The 22,257-nt window shown below is 42.7% G+C and overlaps 1 protein-coding gene across 1 annotated transcript in view; it reads left to right on the top strand.

Moving 5' to 3' along the window:
• The window catches only part of LOC126467134 (nitric oxide synthase, salivary gland), a 719,566-nt gene that overhangs the window by 453,293 nt on the left and 244,016 nt on the right, over positions 1-22,257 (top strand). The window contains exon 5 of the mRNA XM_050096439.1: positions 21,934-22,075. Coding sequence (XP_049952396.1) covers positions 21,934-22,075 — 142 coding nt within the window. The remainder of the gene's footprint in view (positions 1-21,933; positions 22,076-22,257) is intronic.

The following is a 22,257-nucleotide window of genomic DNA, read 5'->3' as shown; positions in this document are numbered from 1 at the left end:
AGAATAGTCGTAACCACATACTGTGTAATGTAACAGTGAACCGATGTATTTGTTTCAGAAAAGTCACTTTCCCCAGCCGCCAAGAGCAACTGATGGCTCAAATGGTTCAAATGGCTCTGAGCACTATGGGACTTAACATCTGAGGTTATCAGTCCCTCAGTCCCCTAGAACTTAGAACTACTTAAACCTAACTAACCTAAGGACAGCACACACATCCATGCCCGAGGCAGGATTCGAACCTGCGACCGTAGAAGTCGCGCGAGCAGCTGATGAAATAAACCTTTATCAACTTAGAGTTTAGATAAAGCTGATCATCTTCAGTCACCATAAAGTTATTCGTAGCAGCCTCTACCGGTGATGTTCTTGCTATGGCGTCAAATGAAATTAATACTACTCTGCGTCATTCTCGACAGTGGTAAAAATATTGAGCTGGTCAGTGTGGCAGAGCGGTTCTAGGCGCTTCTGTCTGGAACTGCGCGACCGCTACGGTTGCAGGTTCGAATCCTGCCTTGGGCATGGATGTGTGTGATGTCCTTAGGTTAGTTAGGTTTAAGTAGTTCTAAGTTCTAGGGGACTGATGACCTCAGATGTTAAGTCCCATAGTGCTCAGAGCCATTTGAACCATTTGAAAAATATTGCACAATCAGATGATAAACCATCGAGCGACCTAAGTTTCAAAAGCCTTCTGTAGCACCATATCTCAGACCCTTCGAGTCTCTTTTTTTTCGGCTGCCGCACAGTCTATGATTCACTAACATACAGTACCGTCCTCTAAACGTACGTTCTCAGAAATTTCTTCCTCAAATTCAGCCTATGTTTGATGCTAGTAGACTTCTCTCAGCCAGAAATGGTCTCTTTGCCAGTGCTAGTCTGCTTTTGATGTCCTCCTTGCCCCGTCCGTTACGTGTTATTTTCCTGCCCAGGTAGCAGAATTGCTTAATTTCATCTACTTTGTAATCCCCAATTCTAATGTTACGATTCTCACTGTTCTTGTTTCTACTTCTCATTACTTTCGACTTTCTTCGATTAACTCTCACTCCTTGTTCTGTACTCATTAGACTGGTCGATCCATTCAAAAGATCATGTAATTTTTCTTCGCTTTCAATTAGGATAGCAATTTTATCAGGGGATCTTATCGTTGATATCCTTCTACCTTGAATTTTTATCCTACACTTGAACTTTTCTTTTACTTCCGTCATTGCTTCTTCGGTGTATAGGTGGAACAGCAGGCCCTAAAGGCTACATCTCTCCCTTACACCCTTTTTAATCCAAGCACTTGGTACTTGACCTTCCAGTCTTGCTGTTCCCTCTTGGTTCTTGTACGTATTGTATATCATCCGCCTTTTCCTGTAGCTTACCGCTACGTTCCTCAGAATTTCGAATACCTTGCACGATTTGACACTGACGAACGCTTTTTCGATGTCAACAAATCGTATGAATGTTCTTCAGTCTTGCTTCCATTATCAAGCGCAGTGTAAGAATTGCCTCTCTGGTGCCGTTACCTCTCTCAAAGCCAAACTCATCGTCATCTAACAGATCGTCAATTATCTTTTCCATTATTCTGTGTATTATTTTCTTCTGGACCTTCCATGCATGAGCCGTTAAGCCGACTGTGCAAATAATTCTTCCACTTACGTGCACTTCATATCCTGGGAACTGTCTGGATGGTTTTCTTCAGAAAGTCTCATACATTCGACACACAACATTTGAATAGTGTTTTGCTTGCCATTTCTCACGATGATTTCAGATATTCCGAGGGAATGTTCTCTATCTCTTGCATGACCTTAAGTATTCCAGAGTTCTTTCAGTTACTGACTCTTAATACTGGATCCCCCATGTCGTTCATTTTGACTCCAATTTCTTCTTTTATCGCGTCACAAAGGCCTTCAGTACACTCTTCCCCCCTACCAGTTGTCTTCTTTGCATTTAAGAGTGAAATTTGCGTTGCACTCTTAATGTTAGCATCTTTTCTTTTAATTTCATAGAAGGTTGTTTTGACTTTCTTTATGCTCTCGATGATCATTTTTTTCCTATTTCTTCACGTTTTTCCTGCAGCCATTTGGCCTTGTTTGTCCCGCTCATCCTATCTGTTTCATTCCTAGGGAGTTTATACTACTGTATTCATGTCTTTCCCTGAACGTATTTGTACTTACTTCTTTCGTCGATCAATTGAACTCCTTATTCTGCTACCCAAGTTATCTTAGCATTTTCCTTCGTTGTACCTATGTTTGTCAGTCCACCATCTGCAGTTGCCCTTTTTAGAGATGCTCACTCCTCTTCAGCTGAATTGCTATCTCTCGTACTCCTTAACGCAGTATTTACATCCTGAGTGAACTTCAAACGCGTGTCATCATTATTCAATACGTTAGTGTCTCACTTCCTTCTGTAATGATTCTTTCGGGCAATTCTCTTAAACTTCATTCTACTTTTCATCATTACTAAATTGTGATCTGAGTCTATTTCCCCTCCTGGATACGCCTTGCTATCCAGTATCTGATTTAGGAATGTCTCTCTGGTCAAATAATGTAATCCATCTGGAATCTTTCCATGACTCCAGGTCTTTATCAAGTATACCTCCTCCTTCTGTGAGTCTTAGACAGGGTATTCCCTATTACGAATTGATATTTATGGCAAAACTCACTCTTTCTCCTCCCTCGCTCCTATTGCGAAGCTCACATTCCCCCGTGGCCCTATCTTCTACTCCCTCCCCTACACCGATACATACCGAGGTGGCGCAGTGGTTAGCGCACTGGTCTCGCATTTGGTAGGACGGCGGTTCAAACTCGCGTCCGCCAACCTAATTTAGGTTTCCCTAAATAGCTTCAGGCTAATGTCGAGATAGTTCCTTTTGAAAGGACACAGCCGTTTTTCTTCCCCAAACTTCCCTAATCCGATGGGACCGATGACTTCGCTGTTTGTTCCCCTCCCCAAATCAACCAATCAACCAATCTCCCCAATAACCACAACCTAATCCCTCATGACTATTAGATTTTCCTCTCCCTTTACGTACTGAACTATCCTCATATACTTTCTCTATATCTTCATCTTGTGCTTGCGACGTCAGCATGTATACCTGAACTGCTGCTGTTAGCGTCTGTTTGCTGCCAGTTCTGATGAGAACAACCCTATCACAACCCTGTCCACAGTAACTCACTTTCTGCACTACCTTCGTGTTCATAACGAATCCTACTCCCGTTATACGATTTTCTGCTGCTGGTGATTTTACCCTACTGAACCGTGATAATTTACTTTCAAAATCTTTTCTTAAAGAATTTACTTTATTTACTAGCGATTCATCAAGAACATTAACACACTATGTGAGCGTGGAAGTAGTTGCCAAGGAGTAACTGATGGAAACATATTAAATTTCAACGAATTGAAATTTTATTCATAAAAGCCTTTTTAAAAACAGATTTAAAATTTATAAGCAGAAAAGCACCCTCGAAATATCAAGTTACAATTTAACAAATGTGAATTTTATTTCTAAAGCTTTTTCAAAAGTTTTAAAATTATAAGCAGAAAAGCTTCCGCTCCCTTTCAACACGGCCGCAGTCACGACCGCTCACAACGACCTCTGAAAAACTACACTGGTGCAAATCTGCAACACACCAGATTACTAAACTAAAATTTTTAACAACTCACACAAACACATTAACTATGCACCTGTAAGAGGGATGGAAATGGTACAAACACTCACACTAAGAACTTATTTTCCACCAAAAGTGCAATTTGTTTTTAAAAGGGCTCTTAAGGTGGAAGTGTGGTAACTTTATAAAAATGACTATTTACATAAAACCCATGAAATTCAGACTTACATAAAGTGTACAATATGCTCTACATTACACGTATACCGCCTCGAAAGATGATAAGCAAGATAAAAACATATTTCAGGAATTCGGCCCTTACCTTAATACTATAAATACGTTAACGCCGAATCCGATAAACATGACAGAGGCAGCTATTAACGTATGGCAGATTGACAGGGAACCGCAGATTGCTCTAAACCTCCCCAATTCCACAAGGAAAAAAACGGACCACCCAATTCACAATAACCACCTTCCCGGGGGTGGGCAAATGGAGAAGAATGGTGGGACGACCCAAAAACAAAGCGGCTGGTGACCTCACCAAGAAAACAAGTAGAATTTAACAAGTAAATGAGACAACATATCTCCAATCACTTAACTTCTAATAAACTGCGATTGCTGGCGAAGACCTGGCGCAGCACCCTCAACGCTCTCCCGAACCGTCCGCTGCCAGCCGCTTCAACGGACGCAGGAAGGCGCGCCGATCTCCCGTCTCACGGCGTCGCAGCTCGCACCAGCCAGCCCGATGTCGTGGTTTCGCTCCTGTTGTTCTCTTGTGAACGGCGAAGCCACTACCCCTTTCTATACGGCGTTGCCCACTGCACTCACGTTGGGACCTCATATGCGCCGACGCTCAAGGCGGAAAAGTCATCTTGTGTCTCAGTGCGCGACCAACCAACCGACCAATCCAACCGCCAATGACCGTTGCCCGAGCAACTCGAGCAGACTGGCGGCGTAACGCGCAGACTCAGATGCACGAACTCAGCCCCGACCGGGCGACCGCTAGCTGAGTTCTGTTACTGGCTGAGTGGCAGAAAGACTCTCTTGTTCTGGCTTAAAGTTTGATCCAAACGAGAGTCATACTCGCACTCCGACGACAGTTGGACACTGGACTCGCATTCGGGAGATCGACGGTTCAATCTCGCGTCAGGCCATCCTGATTTAGGTTTTCTGTTATTTCCCTAAATCGCTCCAGGCAAATGCCGGGATGGTTCTTTTCAAAGGGCACAGCCGACTTCCTTCCCCATCCTTCCCTAATCCGATGAGACCGATAACTTCGCTGTCTGGTCTCCTTCCCCGAAACAACCAACCAACCAACTCCGATGACAGACAGACACTGACTGCCCCACACTGAGCCGACTGACCAACCGACTAGACTCGCCTCGACTTACCGACTCTCCTCTACAGAGTTTTTTTTTTCTTTATTGTATTTCAATTCCACATCGGGGCGGGCTGGCAGCAGCACATGCCCTGCTCTTCAGCCGAAAGACATAGAACAAAAAATACAAGACATTTAAAAATATACAAAGGAGAGAATATGATGAACACAGATACAAAAAAGGGGGAACATCATGGAAGGCAATAGACAAAAAAAAAGGGGCGACTGTAAAATGGAGATGAAAACCATAAAAAAAGTAGCACTCACAAGAAACCACACACTGGGACAATTAAAACAACACAAGGCACAGGATGACCGGAACATAAAAGTATCGGCGATGGTGTAGCACATAACAAACACTGACAGCGAACCTCAAAGCAGCACACCATGAAAATCACACCTCTTGATGCACAGGAGAAACAGCACTAAACACAACACTGACATTGCACACTGACGATGATCAAAACGGAGGATCTGCCAGGTGCAAGGAGATGAGGGAGAAGAGAGGGGAAGAGAGAGGGGATACGGGCGGGGAGTGCGCTGAAGAGGGCCAGGTAGGGAGGGATGTAGGAAGGAAAGAGGCAAGGATGGGGTGCTGGGTCTCAGGGGGGGAGGGGGATGGAGGAAAATCCGCTCTGGGAGAAGGAGGGGAGAGGGAAAAGGGGGTCCCAGGAAGGGGGGGGGAACAAGGCCAGGTTATAATTGAAAGGAAGGGTAGATGTCACGGCGAAGTTCACCATCTGGGAGTGGGAGGTGCTGGAAATTGCCCTGATGAAAGAGATGGAGGGTGTGGAGGTGGAGAGCGATAGAAGCGCGGCAACGGGTGGGGGGTGGAGAGGAAGGAGGAAACCAGAGGGTGGGGGGGATCAAGCCTGCGGACAATGCAAAGGATGCGGAGATGTTGGAGGAACAGGAGGAGGAGGGGGAAGGGGATGAGTTCATACAGGAGCCGTTTGGGGGAAGGAAGGCAAATACGGAAGGCAAGGTGGAGCGCATGGCATTTGAGGATTTTGAGGGCCTTGTAAAAGGGGGTGGGTGCGGATATCCAGTCCTCTACAGAGCTCATAGCGCCCCTTAAATGCACGTGAACAGGCAACCTTTCCGCTTTCTCACCAGAGGGAGACACCAAAGCTGCTATTACCACAGCAGCCCTACCGCCAGAAACAGAGGGCGACTGCTTCACACAATGCACTGCGGCGTGCTCTTCAAAACAGCAAATTTTTTACCACGGCTCACCTACACTCGTCTGACCACAAATCTTTGTCTTCTTACCATTTCACTTGACTGACCCCCGCTATATCTAGACTGTGCCTCCACACTTCTTTTTCCAGATTTTCTGTCTTTCCCAGTACGTTAAGACTTTTGACATTCCATGCTCCGACCCACAGAATGTTGTCCCGTCATCGACTGTGTCTTCAGTTTCTCAAGTCACCTCCTGCTTTGCACTCCCTGCCTGGAGACACAAACAGGGGACTATTCCAGAATCTTTTGCCGATGGAGAGATCATCATGCCAGTTTCCAGTTACAGACGACATGCCCAGTGGATACACAATGTGTTTCTTTAAAGCAGTGATTTCCGTTGCTTCCTGCGTCCTCATGCCATATAACACTGCTGAATCTAATGCCTTTTATAGTTTCCCACCTGAAGTGCAAGAAAGTGCCATCAACATCCGTCCGCCCTTCCTCTGCCGTTGGCAGAACAAGGATGACCTTTATGCTGGAAGTCTTCGACTGCTATTGAGGATAATTTTTATTCAGATTTAAAGAGTGACTGAATTCGAATCCGGGGGAAAAGAGGTTCTGATTACTAGTTAAAGTCTCTGCCCCAAACTACGGAATGTACGTCCAGCAAAACATTCAGGGCCTTGGAAGAAATGAAATTAGATTCATCAGCTTTCAGCTGAACATGAACATTTACAGAAACACGACCTGTTTCGTGGTTTCAGATCACATCTTCAGGTGTACATCTACAAGATAGGAAACGAACAATTGACATTATGATAAAAGACAGCGAGGCAGCTGGAGGGTTACTACCCACCACTTCCTGGTATGACATAAACGCTCTTTTGCCACTTTTTCAACAAGCACGTTGAACTGTGACGTCCTGCTTATTGCGGATGACAGAACAGAAAGATAAGTCCTCCTCCTTCCCGTATCACGACTTAAGGGGAGTTGGAATGCCGGAAAATGGAAAAAATTCACATTTTCAGTTTTTAACCTTATAACTTAATTTGAAATTTTCTGCTTAAAATGGTGCAAAATTTGTTAAGAAATTCCAATTGGAAGTATTTTTATTTAATTTTTCAAAATTACATGTGCGCCCAGCAAAGTTACCCATCTTGTGATTTGTACACATTTAAATCTTCGCATTTCCGAAAACATTACATATAGAAGGCTGTGGATTTCACTCTTCAGTTGTAGAATCTTTGATCCTTCCATAGGTACCATTGTTTTTACGACTAGCTGTGTTTATTGTTCAGTTTTTGATCTGTGAGTGTTTGTTTTGAGCCTCGAGTTTAGTTTGTCGCTCATTTGGAGTTTGTTATCTGTCTTGTTTTGACTTTCAGTGGTGAGTGCGTAGTTTCTACGATGCCTAGGAGTGCATCATTATTTAAAAAGCGAAAGTTTCGCGGTAATAGATTTACAAATAACGTTTGTTCAAGTGATTCTGCTTCAGCACCTGTTGATGCTGGTGAAAGTTCTGACGTTTGTACAGCTGAGATGTGTGAAGGAGACACGCCCACCAGTGCATCAAAAAAGAAGTTATCAAACTGTGCAAGTGAAATTACAGATGAAGCTTCTAATGAACAATATGTTTTAGTCGACTTTCCTGTTTTTACTGAGTTTATGAAGAAATGTTTGTGTTGTAATCTTTGTGGAGGTTCTTTTGATATGAACATAACAAAATCTATAGGACTTTCCTGCAAAATTGCTATAGTTTGTGCCAGTTGTGAAAATGAGACCTGTTTTTGGAGCTCTAAAACATGCAGTAGCAATTTGTTTGAGAGTAATATCAGGCTAATGTATGCAATGAGAGCAATTGGTAAAGGACATACTGCTGCTCAAACATTTTGTGCCATAATGAATCTTCCACCTCCACCTGCTAAAATTGACAATTACACTGAAGTGATAGGAGATGCTGTTCAGTCTGTAGCAGATTTATCAATGAAAGCTGCTGCCAGTGAAGCAAAATATATAAATGAAGGAAACCCAGATATCCCTGTTGCTTTTGATGGAACCTGGCAGAAAAGGGGTCACACATCCAAAAATGCTGTTGCTACTGTTACTAGTGTGGACAGCGGTAAAGTTTTGGACTATGAAGTGCTCACTAAACATTGTTACCATTGTGCATCTGGTAAGATAGAAGCAGCTCACATATGTAGCAAGAATTATGAAGGTACGAGTGGAGGCATGGAGGCTGCCGCTGCTGTGAAAATGTTTAGCAGATCAGAAAAAGAACGGGGAGTATTTTACACAAAATTCCTTGGAGATGGGGACTCCAAGGCATACAAAAGTGTTACAGAATCCATGCCATATGTCAATAAGACAATAACTAAACTAGAATGTGTCGGTCATGTTCAGAAACGAATGGGCACTCGTCTAAGGAAACTGAAACAGAATCTGAAGGACAAAATTTTGTCAGATGGTAAAACCATTAGAGGTCGCCTGTCAGATAAAATTATAAATGAATTACAACAATACTATGGTATGGCAATAAGAAATAATGCAAATAATTTGCAGGAAATGAGACAAGCTGTATGGGCCACATATTTACATCGATCATCAACTGATGATAATCCTCAACATTTTGCTTGTCCAGATGGTCCTCAGTCATGGTGCAATTATAGAAAATCTCAAGCTACTGGGGATCCTTATCACCATAAAAATTATATTCCATTGGCTGTTATGGAAGTAATTAAACCAATATATAGAGACTTGGGGCATCCTGATCTTCTGCGAAAATGTCTTCATGGTTGTACCCAGAATCAAAACGAGTCGTTCAACAACCTCATTTGGACTCGTGTACCTAAGAATGTATTTGTTGGGATAAAAACATTGAAATGGGGAGTCAGTGATGCTGTTATTTCATTCAATGATGGTCATATGGGTAGGCTAAAGGTCATGGCAAGGCTCGGCATTGCTCCTGGTATCAACACCATCAGAGGTCTTCAGCTTCTGGACAGCGTGCGAGTAAGGAAGGCTCAGTATGCAGCTGAATTTAATACAAAAAAAGCAAGGGCAGCAAGGAGAAGAAAGCTTCTAGGTGAAGAAGAAGAACTAGAAGATGACCCTGATTACTCTGCTGGACACTTTTGATAATAGAATAAAAGGTATTTGTGAATTTTCATAATAAATTACTTTAATCGCATTTTCTGGCATTTGACATTTTTAGTGTTACATGTACCTTTATCTCATAAACCACTCAACCAACAACATTCAAATTTTCAGAAATGCTGCAAAACAGTTCAAAGAGGCCACTGAACTAGAATCATGACAAGAACTGGCTTATTCTCTGAACTAGGGAAGTTTATGTTATACTTTTTCCAATAAAAAATGGCTTAATGGTAAAAAATTCATAAATACTATACCAACAAAAAGAAAACATTGGTTCTAGTTCAGTGGGCTCACAATATATGCTGAAAACCTCTGCCAGAATTTCAAAGTTCTGAAGATAATAGTTCCAAAGAAAAAGGTACACAAAGTTAGCAAATTTAACATTGGCGAGATAGGGCATTCCAACTCCCCTTAAATGTTTTACTGCCGTGTGCGTATTTCCTATTTGTTGTCACGAGCGTAGATAATAGAGATGGGTATCTGCCTTTTATCATAATGTCGATTGTACGTTTCCTATCTGGTGGATGTACACCTGAAGATGTGATATGAAAGCACGAAACCGGTTATGTTCCTGTAAAAGTTCATATACGAATATAGCTGACAGCGGTTTATTTCAGAAACATGGATTACTTCAGCTGCTGCAGTTATCCTCAACAGAAAACTATTTGTAAGATTTGTTACTGTCACTGAAAAAGAAGCGAGCCGGATGAGGAGTCGCCTGTGTCATTTTTGGATGACTTTCGGTTCCCTTCAATCCTTTCACTGTTAGGAAATACACTACACCCATTCAGTCCTTTTTTGAAGGCTCCATTTCTTTGTTTCCAGCATGATAGAGTGCAGTGGACGCGTGGTTGTGTCCGTCCTGTCGTGTTATGGGTGTGCGCCCATGTTCCTCTAGCGGTCAGTGTGGAATTATAGGGACGACACCGTCTTCCGTAAGAAGTGGCATTCTATCCCTTTAGCGGTGTTTAGAGCCCCTGGCTTGTGTGTTTTCGAATGACCATTTCTTTTTCCGGCCACTTAAGAAGATAAAGATGCTGCGTCCGGTGAAGGATAGTCTCAGAATCAGGATCTCTCCGATACATGAGAGCTATTCGGAAAGTAAGGAACGATCAGCCGCGAATGGAAATCAAAGTGAAAATCCGATGAAGCTTTGCACAGATGTGTCGAGCAGCGTCTCTAACATTCCTGTAGACGGCGTCACCTGGCTCTTCTCAGTTCTGAGCGCAGTTAGCGCGTAAGGAGGGCTGGAAAATAGTGCCTCCCGCAGTATGTGTGTCTGCCGAGAGATTTCGCCTTGTTTCATGCAACTCCACATAACGCAACTGTCGTGCACTTCTTTCTTCATAGCAGCTCTCAGTCGTTCACTGCAGGAGCAACGAGGGCGCTCCTGCAGCGTTTTCCATGAGAAGTGTTTTATCAGCCACCACACGTCCCGGACTTGGCTCCCTCCAATTTTCATCTCTGCCCAAAAGAACCGCTGGCAATGAAGACAACATTCTAGCACAGTCAACGAGCAGCAATTCAGCGTAGAAAGGCACAGGAGGCCGCATTCTATGATGAAGGTATTGGAAAGTTGGTACAACGCTACGACGAAAGTCGGAGTAGTGACTGCATAGAGAAGTAGCTGGAAAGTGTAGCTAATTGTTAGAAATAAAACAGTTTTTATTTTCACTGTGTTTTCCATTTCGCGACCGATTGCGCCCTCATTCCGAATAGCCATCATATAATGTCCTCTGAGAGAACGATAGCAGCTACATCAGGCAGTCCATCTGTACCTTTTCCGACCACTATGCAGAACATCTACGGCACATTACAAATCTGGAACTTGAGAATGCAGCAGTTTCTGAGTGTTGTTGTTGTAATATTCAGTCCTGAGACTGGTTTGATGCAGCTCTCCATGCTACTCTGTCCTGTGCAAGCTTCTTCATCTTCCAGTACCTACTGCAACCTACATCCTTCTGAATCTGCTTGGTGTATTCATCTCTTGGTCTCCCTCTACGATTTTTACCCTCCATGCTGCCCTCCAATGCTAAATTTGGGATCCCTTGATGCCTCAGGACATGTCCTACCAACCGATCCCTTCTTCTAGTCAAGTTGTGCCACGAGCTTCTCTTCTTCCCAATCCTATTCAACACCTCCTCATTAGTTATGTGATCTACCCATCTAATCTTCAGCATTCTTCTGTAGCACCACATTTCGAAAGCTTCTATTCTCTTCTTGTCTAAACTATTTATCGTCCATGTTTCACTTCCATACATGGCTACACTCCATACAAATACTTTCATAAACGACTTCCTGACACTTAAATCTATACTCGATGTTAACACATTCCAAATTCCTCTTCTTCAGAAACGCTTTCCTTCCCATTGCCAGTCTACAATGTATATCCTCTCTACTTCGACCATCATCAATTATTTTGCTCCCCAAATACCAAAACTCCTTTACTACTTTAAGTGTCTCATTTCCTAACCTAATACCCTCAGCATCAACCGACTTAATTCTGAGTACAGCCTCGCAAATAAACACAAAATCCTCTCTGATGAAACAAAAGTTTTGTTCCAGATGATTAGGTGGTAGAAAAAAGAATGTGCAAGAACTATTTGACCTGGGCTAGCATATGTAAGCGGTGCATGGAAGCTAGCTCTCGACACTGCACCAGCGTAGACGTTCACACCATCTCTTACAACATGACGAAATTGATGACCAACCATAAACAGCCCAGGGGTTATATAAGGCCACCACAGCAGCAACCGAGATAATTGTTCCTGACGAAGGCGATGGTGGTAATTGTTGAATGCTCAAAGTTTCACCCGGAAGTGACGCGGCAAGAAGTCAGTGAATATTATACATTTTATATCCTCTCTTCTTCGGTCGTAGTCAGTTATTTTCCTATCCAACTGACAACATTATCGACTGTATTTTTGAAGCTGCGCGAGAATTCAGATTTCATTCCGGAGGCGCCGACTGCTGAGTGCGTTACTGACAGGCTAGCGGCTTACGGTGTGCTTCAGCGGATAGCCGAGGCGACAGCTGGTGCCGTCACCAGTGTCGAGTCGAGTCCCCGTGTAAAATTAGCGAAGTACCAGGTGACACGTGACCTTAATATGCTGTATCGGCCCGCTGCGGCTTGACGCGTGTCGGCCGTCAGGGAGTGCTGGCGGCTACTCTCTGTAGCTGCATATCACCTTTAAACGAGGATAACGTGCCCCCCCTTAATGCCCTCCTTCATTTCAGATCATTATCTTTCCACCTACCAGCGACGTAATACAGGGACGTAACTCTGTCCCTCACGTATCAGTATTAGGGCCGTTTTTATTTTCAATATACAGCGAGAATCCCCAGTACTGCACAACTTACGAGCTACCTTCCATGGACGGTCATAAATGTGCTCTGCCACCTTACCCAGAGGCTTTACTGGCGCCACAGTAGAAAGGCTGTGGCATATACACCAAAGAAAATTGTATACGCAGGTGTATTCAGATATACAGATATGTAAACAGACAGAATACGGTGCTGCGGTCGGCAATAAGAGTCTGGCGCAGTTGTTAGATCGTTTACTGCTGTTACGGTGGCAGGTTATCAAGATTTAAGTGAGTTTGAACGTGGTGCTATAGTCGACGCAAAGCGATGAAACACAGCATCTCCCAGATAGCGATGAAGTGGCGATTTTCCTATAACAACATTTCCCGAGTGTACCGTGAACATCAGCAATCCGGTGAAACATCAAATCTCCGACCTCACTGCGGCTGGAAAAAGATCCTGCAAAAACGGGGCCTACGACGACTGAACAGAATCGTTTAACGTGACAGAGGTGACACCCTTCCGCAAATTGCTGCAGGTTTCAATGCTGGGCCATCAACAAGTGTCAGAGTGCGAATCATTCAACAAAACATTATCGATATGGGCTTTCGGAGCCGAAGGCCCACTCGTTTACTCTTGATGACTGCACGACATAAAGCTTTACGCCTCGCCTAGGCCCGTCAACACTGACTGGAAACATGTTGCCTGATCGGACGAGTCTCGTTTCACATTGTATCGAGTCGATAGACGTGTCCGGTGTGGAGACAACCTCATGAATCCAGGGACCCTGAATGTCAGCAGGGAACTGTTCAAGCTGGAAGAGGTTCTGTAATGGTGTGGAGCGCGTGCAGTTGGAGTGATTTGGGACCCCTGATACATCTAAGTACGACTTTGACAGATAACACGTACGTAAGCATGCTGCATTCCAGTTTGCATTCCGACGGACATGGCAAATTCCAGAAGGACAAGGGACACCTCACACGTCCAGAATTGCTACAGAGTGGCTCCAAGAACGTTTAAACACTTCCGACGGCAACCAAACTCCCCAGACATGAACATTATTAACCACATCTGGGATGGCTTGCAACGTGCTGTTCAGATGAGAAGCCCTGCAGGATTCATGGTGTCAGTTGCCTCCAGGACTACTTCAGACATTAATCCGTCCATGCCACGTCGTGTTGCGGCACTTTTGCGGGTACCCTGCACGGTATTAGGCAGGTGTATCAGTTTCTTTGGCTCTTCAGTGTACATCGTGCATGGAGCAAACACTAAGCTGGTGCCGGTCGGGACTCGCCAATCACAGTACTTGCGGTTGTCCAGTCACAAATGTAGCAGCGCTTATTGACTGAAAATTAAAATCCTGCATGTACTGTACGATGTGACTAGTGGATTGGATTTGCAGCTGTATTAATCAGTAGGGATGTCATCTCATTAGTGGCACCCAAATGTCCCGTCCTCTGGAATTGAACAAACAGTACAAATCTCCATGACATGGCCTACCATCATTCCAGCTATGCATATTACACAAAATCATTCGTAATGTGGCAGAATTCCAAAGTACCTATTCTCTGTTTCAAACACTGTTTCACGGAACAGCAGAGAAAAAAAAATGTAACAGCCGATTCACCATAAGTGGCATGTGACACGTCCCAGACCATATCCGAGCCTAAGCAGTATTTGAATACCGGAACCTGCAGCTGTTTTTGGCTTGACAACATGCCGATAATTTCAGTTCAAACTTAAGATTTTCGTTATGTGAGGCCTTGATCGATATACAAGACTATTACCTGGGTTTCGCCTGCGACTGCAGGAGGCATCTCCGGAGGTAAAACGTAAGTTGTGATATGCAAGTAAGACATTTTATTTCTAAGGCAGCAGAAGCCCTTCACTTCGTCTACATCGTGGTCACCAATGTCTTCCACAGTCAGAGAGCAAACGTCAGTGACGAGATTTACGTACTGACGACAGCATCGCAGCCCGAAAGTTTTACCGGAAGTAAACACAGGCCATGAAAGCGTTATTGTATAGTTCTGGTAATTGGTTCATGAAACTTTTATTTTTTGATTAATTACAAGCAGAGTTAATATGGAAAATTTATAACGTTATGTATCATTTCTTCCGTATTTGTGGTCATTGCCTAATTTGTTTACTATTAATTATCAAACTCTTCCTTTCTGGCGCTATATTTCACCGTCTCGGTACTAACATCATTCAGACCAAACCTTCACACACCTCTTGTTTCACTACAGTAACATGTGTTACAACATTTTACGCTCCTTAACTGAAACCTTGAACTAAAAGTAGATTCCTATGGCCACAGGTGCGCTCTCTTCCTCTCTCTCTCTCTCTCTCTCTCTCTCTCTCTTTCTCTTTCTCTTTCTCTCTCTCCCCCTTCTCTCCAGTACAACAATCATCTACGGCTACATACAATCGCGGCAAGCCACCGTACGGTGCGTGGCGGAGGGTACGCTGTACAATCGTTTCCTAACCTGTAGCTCGAAATATTTCAAGGGCTTCGTCAAAATTCTTTTCCATAATGGCGGATTTCTAGGTTAGACCAATTACTGTTTCCTTAGTGTCTGCGGCACTGTCATAATAATAATTATTATGTTATTATTATTATTATTATTATTTTAAAACTTAAGTAAACCCTATGACACCCCTTCTTATTTAGGTGTAACAATGGGAATGAATACCACATTATCTCCACGATAAATTCATATTTACCACGAACGCCCGATTTTAGTTATGTAACAATGAATGCATTTGATTTCGCTACAATGAAAATTTAGTCTTCCAACTTCTTTGTACCTACTTCTTTATGCTTGTGGCAGACGCAGTATGGTGTCTGTTGTGTATAAGAATCGTTTACGTTACCATTAACATGGATAAATAGTGGAAAAGTGTAAGTTTGAAAGGGAAACAGGGTTTAACGAAATCGTAAGTTAGTGTTGTGTCAACAGGTCATTCAGCATCTGGTTATCTGAGTCAATTCGACCAAAGTGAACCGCGTGTAATAAAAGATGATGATAGTTACTCTAGGTTTGAATTTTCATATATAGGTGACAAGGACTGTCCAAGATCACAGTGCGTTGTTTGTGGGGATATTCTTACTGGCAGTAGTCTGAGACCACTACCTAAACGCCATTTAGAAACTCAACGCCCCACCCACGTAAACAAATCTGCTGTTTTTTTTTTGTTTTTTTGTTTTTTAACGAAAAGCTAACAAGTGGAAAAATGATGTAATTAATTTTGTATGATGTGCAAACTGTGACAATGAGAATGCTCTTAAAGCATCTTTCGCCTTAACTACAGAATTGCTAAGACTGAGAAACTTCATTCAGTAGCTTAGTGCGCCCATGTATGAATGACGCAGCACAGTACATGCTTGGAGCATCTTTCACAAAAAAGTCAATATGATACCATTGTGCGACAATATTATCAACTGTTGAATGAAAGATATGTCAAATTATGTCGCAAATGAAATTTTAGTAAGGGTTCGTGCCGCTCCTTCTTTGGCTATTCAACTTGACGAATCGGCTGACGCTACCAATTTCCCTTGTTTTTACTTTTCGTCCATTATATTAATGACGAGTCTGTAGAACAGGAGCTATGTACTGTTTGTAAACCCTAGAAAGAGAGAACTACAGGAGGCTGTTTGCTGATGATGCTGTGGTGTACAGGAAGGTGTCGTCGTTGAGTGACTGTATGAGGATACAAGATGACTTGGACAGGATTTGTGATTGGTGTAAATAATGGCAGCTAACTCTAAATATAGATAAATGTAAATTAATGCAGATGAATAGGAAAAAGGATCCCGTAATGTTTGAATACTCCATTAGTAGTGTAGCGCTTGACATAGTCACGTCGATTAAATTTTTGGGCGTAACATTGCAGAGCGATATGAAGTGGGACAAGCATGTAATGGCAGTTGTGGGGAAGGCGGATAGTCGTCTTCGGTTCATTGGTAGAATTTTGGGAAGATGTGGTTCATCTGTAAAGGAAACCGCTTATAAAACACTAATACGACCCATTCTTGAGTACTGCTCGAGAGTTTGGGATTCCTATCAGGTCGGATTGAGGGAGGACATAGAAGCTGTTCAGAGGCGGGCTGGTAGATTTGTTACTGGTAGGTTTGATCATCACGCGAGTGTTATGGAAATGCTTCAGGAACTCGGGTGGGAGTCTCTAGAGGAAAGGAGGCGTCTTTTCGTGAATCGCTACTGAGGAAATTTAGAGAAACAGCATTTGAGGCTGGCTGCAGTACAATTTTACTGCCGCCAACTTATATTTCGTGGAAAGACCACAAAGATAAGATAAGAGAGATTAGGGCTTGTAGAGAGGCATAATAGGCAGTCATTTTTCCCCCGTTCTGTTTGGGAGTGGAACAGGGAGAGAAGATGCTAGTTGTGGTACGAGGTACCCTCCGCCACGCACCGTATGGTGGATTCCGGAGTATGTATGTAGATATAGATGCAGGAAATATATTTAAGCTAATCGACGAATATTTACTAGAAAATTCAATAGACTTGGCTGTGTAGGCATTTGTTCAGATGATGCGAAATCTATGAAAGCGTGTTACGTTCGGTTTGTTTTCAAAGTGAAGTAGGTAGCGCCGAGCGCTTTTTGGTCACACTGTTGCATTCATAGAACGGCCCTTCTTTCTAAAAGCATGCCCGATGGATGAAATCTGTGCTGGACAAAGAAGTGAAAATAATCAGTTTTATTAAAGTTCGCCTTACAAATTCCTGCATCTTTGGCTCTGAGCACTATGGGACTCAACTGCTGAGGTCATTAGTCCCCTAGAACTTAGAACTAGTTTAACCTAACTAACCTAAGGACATCACACACATCCATGCCCGAGGCAGGATTCAAACCTGCGACAGTAGCGGTCTCGCGGTTCCGGATGTAGCGCCTAGAACCGCACGGCCACTCCGGCCGGCATTCGAACTCAGAATATCTTCTAGAATTCTACAGAAAAACTACGTTAAGGATGTGGGTTTGCAATTTTGTGGGTCCGCTTTTTTATCCTTCTTATATACAGGAGACCCCTGCGCAATTTTCCAGTCTCTAATACTCGTGAGTGCCATATAAGTGTTACCTGTATTTCACAATACAGTAGCTTTTTAACCACATCTGATTCATTGTCATATCGATAAGTTATGCTTTCTGTGTAAAGTATTAGTACAAGACGAGATCGACACTGTCCACGAGGATAGTGGATGGCCTTTTTTCACACGCTCTGCGACAATCATCTACCATCGTTGTTCCCTGTTGGGATAATGTTGTGAATACTGGTTCTTTTTCAGTTGATTACTACATGTTTTGCACTCTGTCTTCAGGCCACAGGTGGTGCATCGGGACCATCCGACGGCCGTGTCATCCTCAGCTGAGGATGTGGATAAGAAGGGCGTGTGGTCAGCACACCGCTCTCCCTGTCGTTATGATGGTTTTCTTTGACCGGAGCCGCTACTATTCGGTCGAGTAGCTCCTCAGTTGGTATGACGAGGCTGAGTGCACCTCGAAAAATGGCAACAGCGCATGGCGGCCTGGATGATCACCCACCCAAGTGCCGGCCACGCCCGACGGCGCTTAGCTTCGGTGATCTGATCTGACGGGAACCGGTGTTTCTACTGCGGCAAGGCCGTGATTGCTACTTGCCACACGATAATTTGAAAAACCTTTTACTTTGGTGCTGTTATAAATGGTACACAGGATAACTACTGCGCAAAAGAAAAGGACGGATTGCCTTGCTTTTTGAGCAAGAATTTCACACAAAACTTAAGTCTTCCTGGATTTAAGGTAGTGGTCGATATAAAACTATTACCTGGGCTTCGCCTCCGACCTTCCATTATTACTTAAGTAACTCTGATATAAACAGCTCTTCGGTTGTACTAATGCGTACATTTGAAAATGACTACATAAACGAAATGTAGTGGAAACAAAATGAAGGTAATTATACATCGTGCACTGACGACCCGTGTAATGAAATGCTGTATATGTGACCTGAAAAACGTAACACCATAAACTGCAGCTTGCTAAGTAGCTAACTTAACAACATCATTAATAATACTGATAATCAAATAGTTGTGGTCTTCTAATGGTCGCGACCTGTATGTGTGATCATACTGTTGTTCTGTCAGTTTTTCATGATCTTGGTTTTTTTGTTTTTTTCATAGCGTATCATTTTCGTCTGCGACCTTTATCTGCATATTTCGTCCGATGTTTTCAGTGAAATTTATTCACGAATTATTAATTTTCAATATATGACCAAAATATTGCTTTTTGTGTACAATAGTCTCAAAAATTCTTTTTGCTTTATTTGCCTTAAAACTACGTCGTCGTTTTTATGTGGACAGCCTTTTCTAAATCTTCTCCCAGTATCACCGCCTTCACGGTTTTCTGCCATCAGTCTTGTGACTAGTTTGATGCGATCCACCACAAATTCCTCTCCTGTACCAACCTTTTCGTATCAGAGTGGCACTTACACCCTACGTCCTCTATTATTTGTTGTATATTTTCCAGTCTCTGTCTTCCCCTACAGTTTCTACCCTCTACAGTTCCTTATGGTGTCCAAGAACTTATTTCCTGATTTCTTAAAACGTGCGCTATCATTCTGCCTCTTCTTATTGTTATTGTCTTCCACCCGCTCCTTTCTTCACCGATTCTGCAGAGACGCTCCTCTTCTCTTGTCTTATCAGACCACCTAATTTTCATCAGCCTTCTGTAGCACCACATCTCAAACGCATCGATTCTCTTCTTTTACGATTTTCCCATAGTCCATGAATCATCTCTAAACAATGCTGTTCTCCAAACGTATATTTTCAGAAATTCCTCCCTCAACTAAGGCCGATGTTTGATACCAGCTGACTTCTTATGGCCAAGGATTCCCTCTTCGCCTGTCCTATCACGCTTTTTATGTGCTCCTCGCATCGTCGATCGTGTGTTGTTTTTCTTTCAAGCTAGCTGAGTTCCTTCAAGCCTAATTCTGACTGTAAGTTAATCGCATTTCTGCTACAGATTGTTACTTTCACCTTTCCTGGGTTCAATCTCAATCCCTATTATTTACTTATTAGACGATTCCATTCAAGAGGTCCAGTAATTCTCCTTCTGCAATGTCACCATCGAATCTTATCTTTTTTACCTCTTCCCTATAGTTTACATCAATTTTTCTTAGACTACACTGAGTGCATTTTAAACTATCGAACGCTTTTTCTATGTTAACAAATTGCGTCAGAGCTGCATATCCGGTACTTTAACCTTTCCTAAAGCCAAACACATAATTATCTGACAGATCCTGAATTTTCTTTTCCATTTTTCTGTATATTATTCCTTCGTCTATAAGACCATATTGTCTCTAATCAACATTGCAGAGCGTTTATAGCCATAAGCCTTTAACTCAAGACGAATTTCAGGACAAATAAAACAAACTCAGGATTGTCCAGGTTAATGAGGAGACTGCATAGATAAAGGAGAAAATCTGATAATCCAAAGCACCAAAATACACAAATTTTTTATGTTTTTAAAAAGCACGTTACCTGTCATATTTTGAACCCCACTGCATTACTTAGACATTACTCTACGCAGACTGAAAACATTTTTAGAAAATTGAAGAACACACTGTATCTCGTGCGATGTCTTAGTTCACTTTCGGACATTTTTTTATCTTTCATTCACTTTTCACTGTGGGATTTGGGTTCTGGGCCCACATCGTCTTCCGGCGGTAAAACATGAATTACATGGAGAATAGTGTATCCTAAAGGAAAATGACGATAGTGGTAATAAGTGTTTTAGAGCGCTAAACAGCGAGGTCATCAGCTCTCTTCTACAAGAAAACATTCAGCCTAATTATTACAACAGCATATTCAGGGAACTGCATGATTTCGCTACAAAATGGAATAAATCAACAAATAAAACTAGGAACGAAACAAAAGCGGTCAAAATCAACTGCCTGGCCTTTGTGGATAACCATCCAGTCTGCCATTCATACGGAAGTAACTACCATCCATACAAACCTACTGGGAAAGAAAAAGACCTGCAAATCTCGACATCAAAAACAGAAAACGTAACAGATGTCTAAGTCCCCCCAAATCGTTGAAGACAGATACTGTAAAAGATGACAAAGTTCAGAAATTCAAATATCTCGGAGAAATAGTTTAAACCGATTGACTGACAAAAAGCAAACAACGCCAGATCTCGTAAAATGAAAAAGGAAAGAAGATTAGCGTTTAAGATCCAGTCGACAGCCCGGTCGTTAGAGACGGAGCACCAGCTCCAATTACGAAAGGATTGGAAAAGAAATCGGCACTGCTGTTTTCAAAGGGAACATCCCGGCATTTGCCTGGAGGGTTTTAGGGAAATAGCGTAAGTCCTAAATCTGGATGGCGCGACTGGAATCTGGACCTTTATCCCCCTCCATACGAGTCCAGTTTGTGCCACCTCGCCCGGTCCCCTAAAATGGAGATGGCTACCATCTTCCAACAACACCTATGATGAAAAGAACGGTTTCCATTAAAGAGAAAATTAAATGCTATGAAACTTAAAACCAAAAGCTCTCTACGCCGCAGGGTGCATTGCCACATTTAAAGTAGGAGAAATAGAAATAAATGGAGAAAAGAGAGAGAAAATGCTTTGAAAAATTGTGGGGCCTACCGTAGACAACAGTGCCAACTACACATTAAAAATGAACAAAAATTGATTTGAAAAAATTCTCCAAACTATCACACTATATAGAAAAGGCGGATCAGTTTCTTTGGACTTTTGAAAGAATGGAGTACAAAAGATTAGCTAAAGGCAACTTCTAGTATTTCACTAACAAAAAGAACAAAAATCAGTGGTTCAAAGGTACTCAAAAAGTCTTAGAAGAAACGAAATTAACTGAAGAAAAAATATTAAGGCAGAAAAATTCAGAACTAAGACAAAAAACTTCAAGTGTTTTCAAGAAAAAAGAGAGGAAACCTGGAAGAATTTAATTCAGGGACAACAACGCCAACAGGTCAAGAGAACTATACAATACTGGGAAAGAAGAAGGAAGGACCTCATTCGAAAGAACAGTTCCGAGCAGTTGTTCTACGTGATCCACATCTGGTCGGATTCGACGGAAGAAGACGAGTTCTTCAGATTTGGTTTTTATTTTTTCAAAAACCCACCGATTATGCTCGTATAATCGGCATACCGGCTAATAACGAGGTAGTTCTAGTTTCTTGGTTTCCGTAGGAACAGTACTAAAATTTGTACAGAAATACGTTTGCCATAATTAATTAATAAAAGCCATAGCAGTATCAGCACAGTGACGAAGCTTGAGACATTGACGTGTGGGTACTCGTGTTGCAGGTCTGCCATCACGGTGTTCCCGCAGCGCACGGACGGAAAGCACGACTATAAAGTGTGGAACGCCCAGCTCATCAGCTACGCCGGCTACAAGAACCCGGACGGCAGCATCACGGGAGATCCCAACAACGTCGAGTTTACCGAGGTACGTTGCGACCCATCAGTTACGTCGATAAGCTTATCTCCTTGGCTTTGGTAGATTCTAAGTAAGTCAGATTTATAATGGAACCTCTCAATCTGTAGCGTACTGAGTACTATTTTGTAACTTGCTGACAGATTAAAATTCTGTGTCGATATCAGGAGCCGCGCTGGGTAGCCGCGCCGTCT

The sequence above is a fragment of the Schistocerca serialis genome, chromosome 1 (assembly GCF_023864345.2).
Source record: "Schistocerca serialis cubense isolate TAMUIC-IGC-003099 chromosome 1, iqSchSeri2.2, whole genome shotgun sequence".
Lineage (NCBI taxonomy): Eukaryota > Metazoa > Arthropoda > Insecta > Orthoptera > Acrididae > Schistocerca > Schistocerca serialis.
The sequence above is the reverse complement of the archived record's forward strand: the minus strand, read 5'-3'. Positions and strand labels throughout refer to the sequence as shown.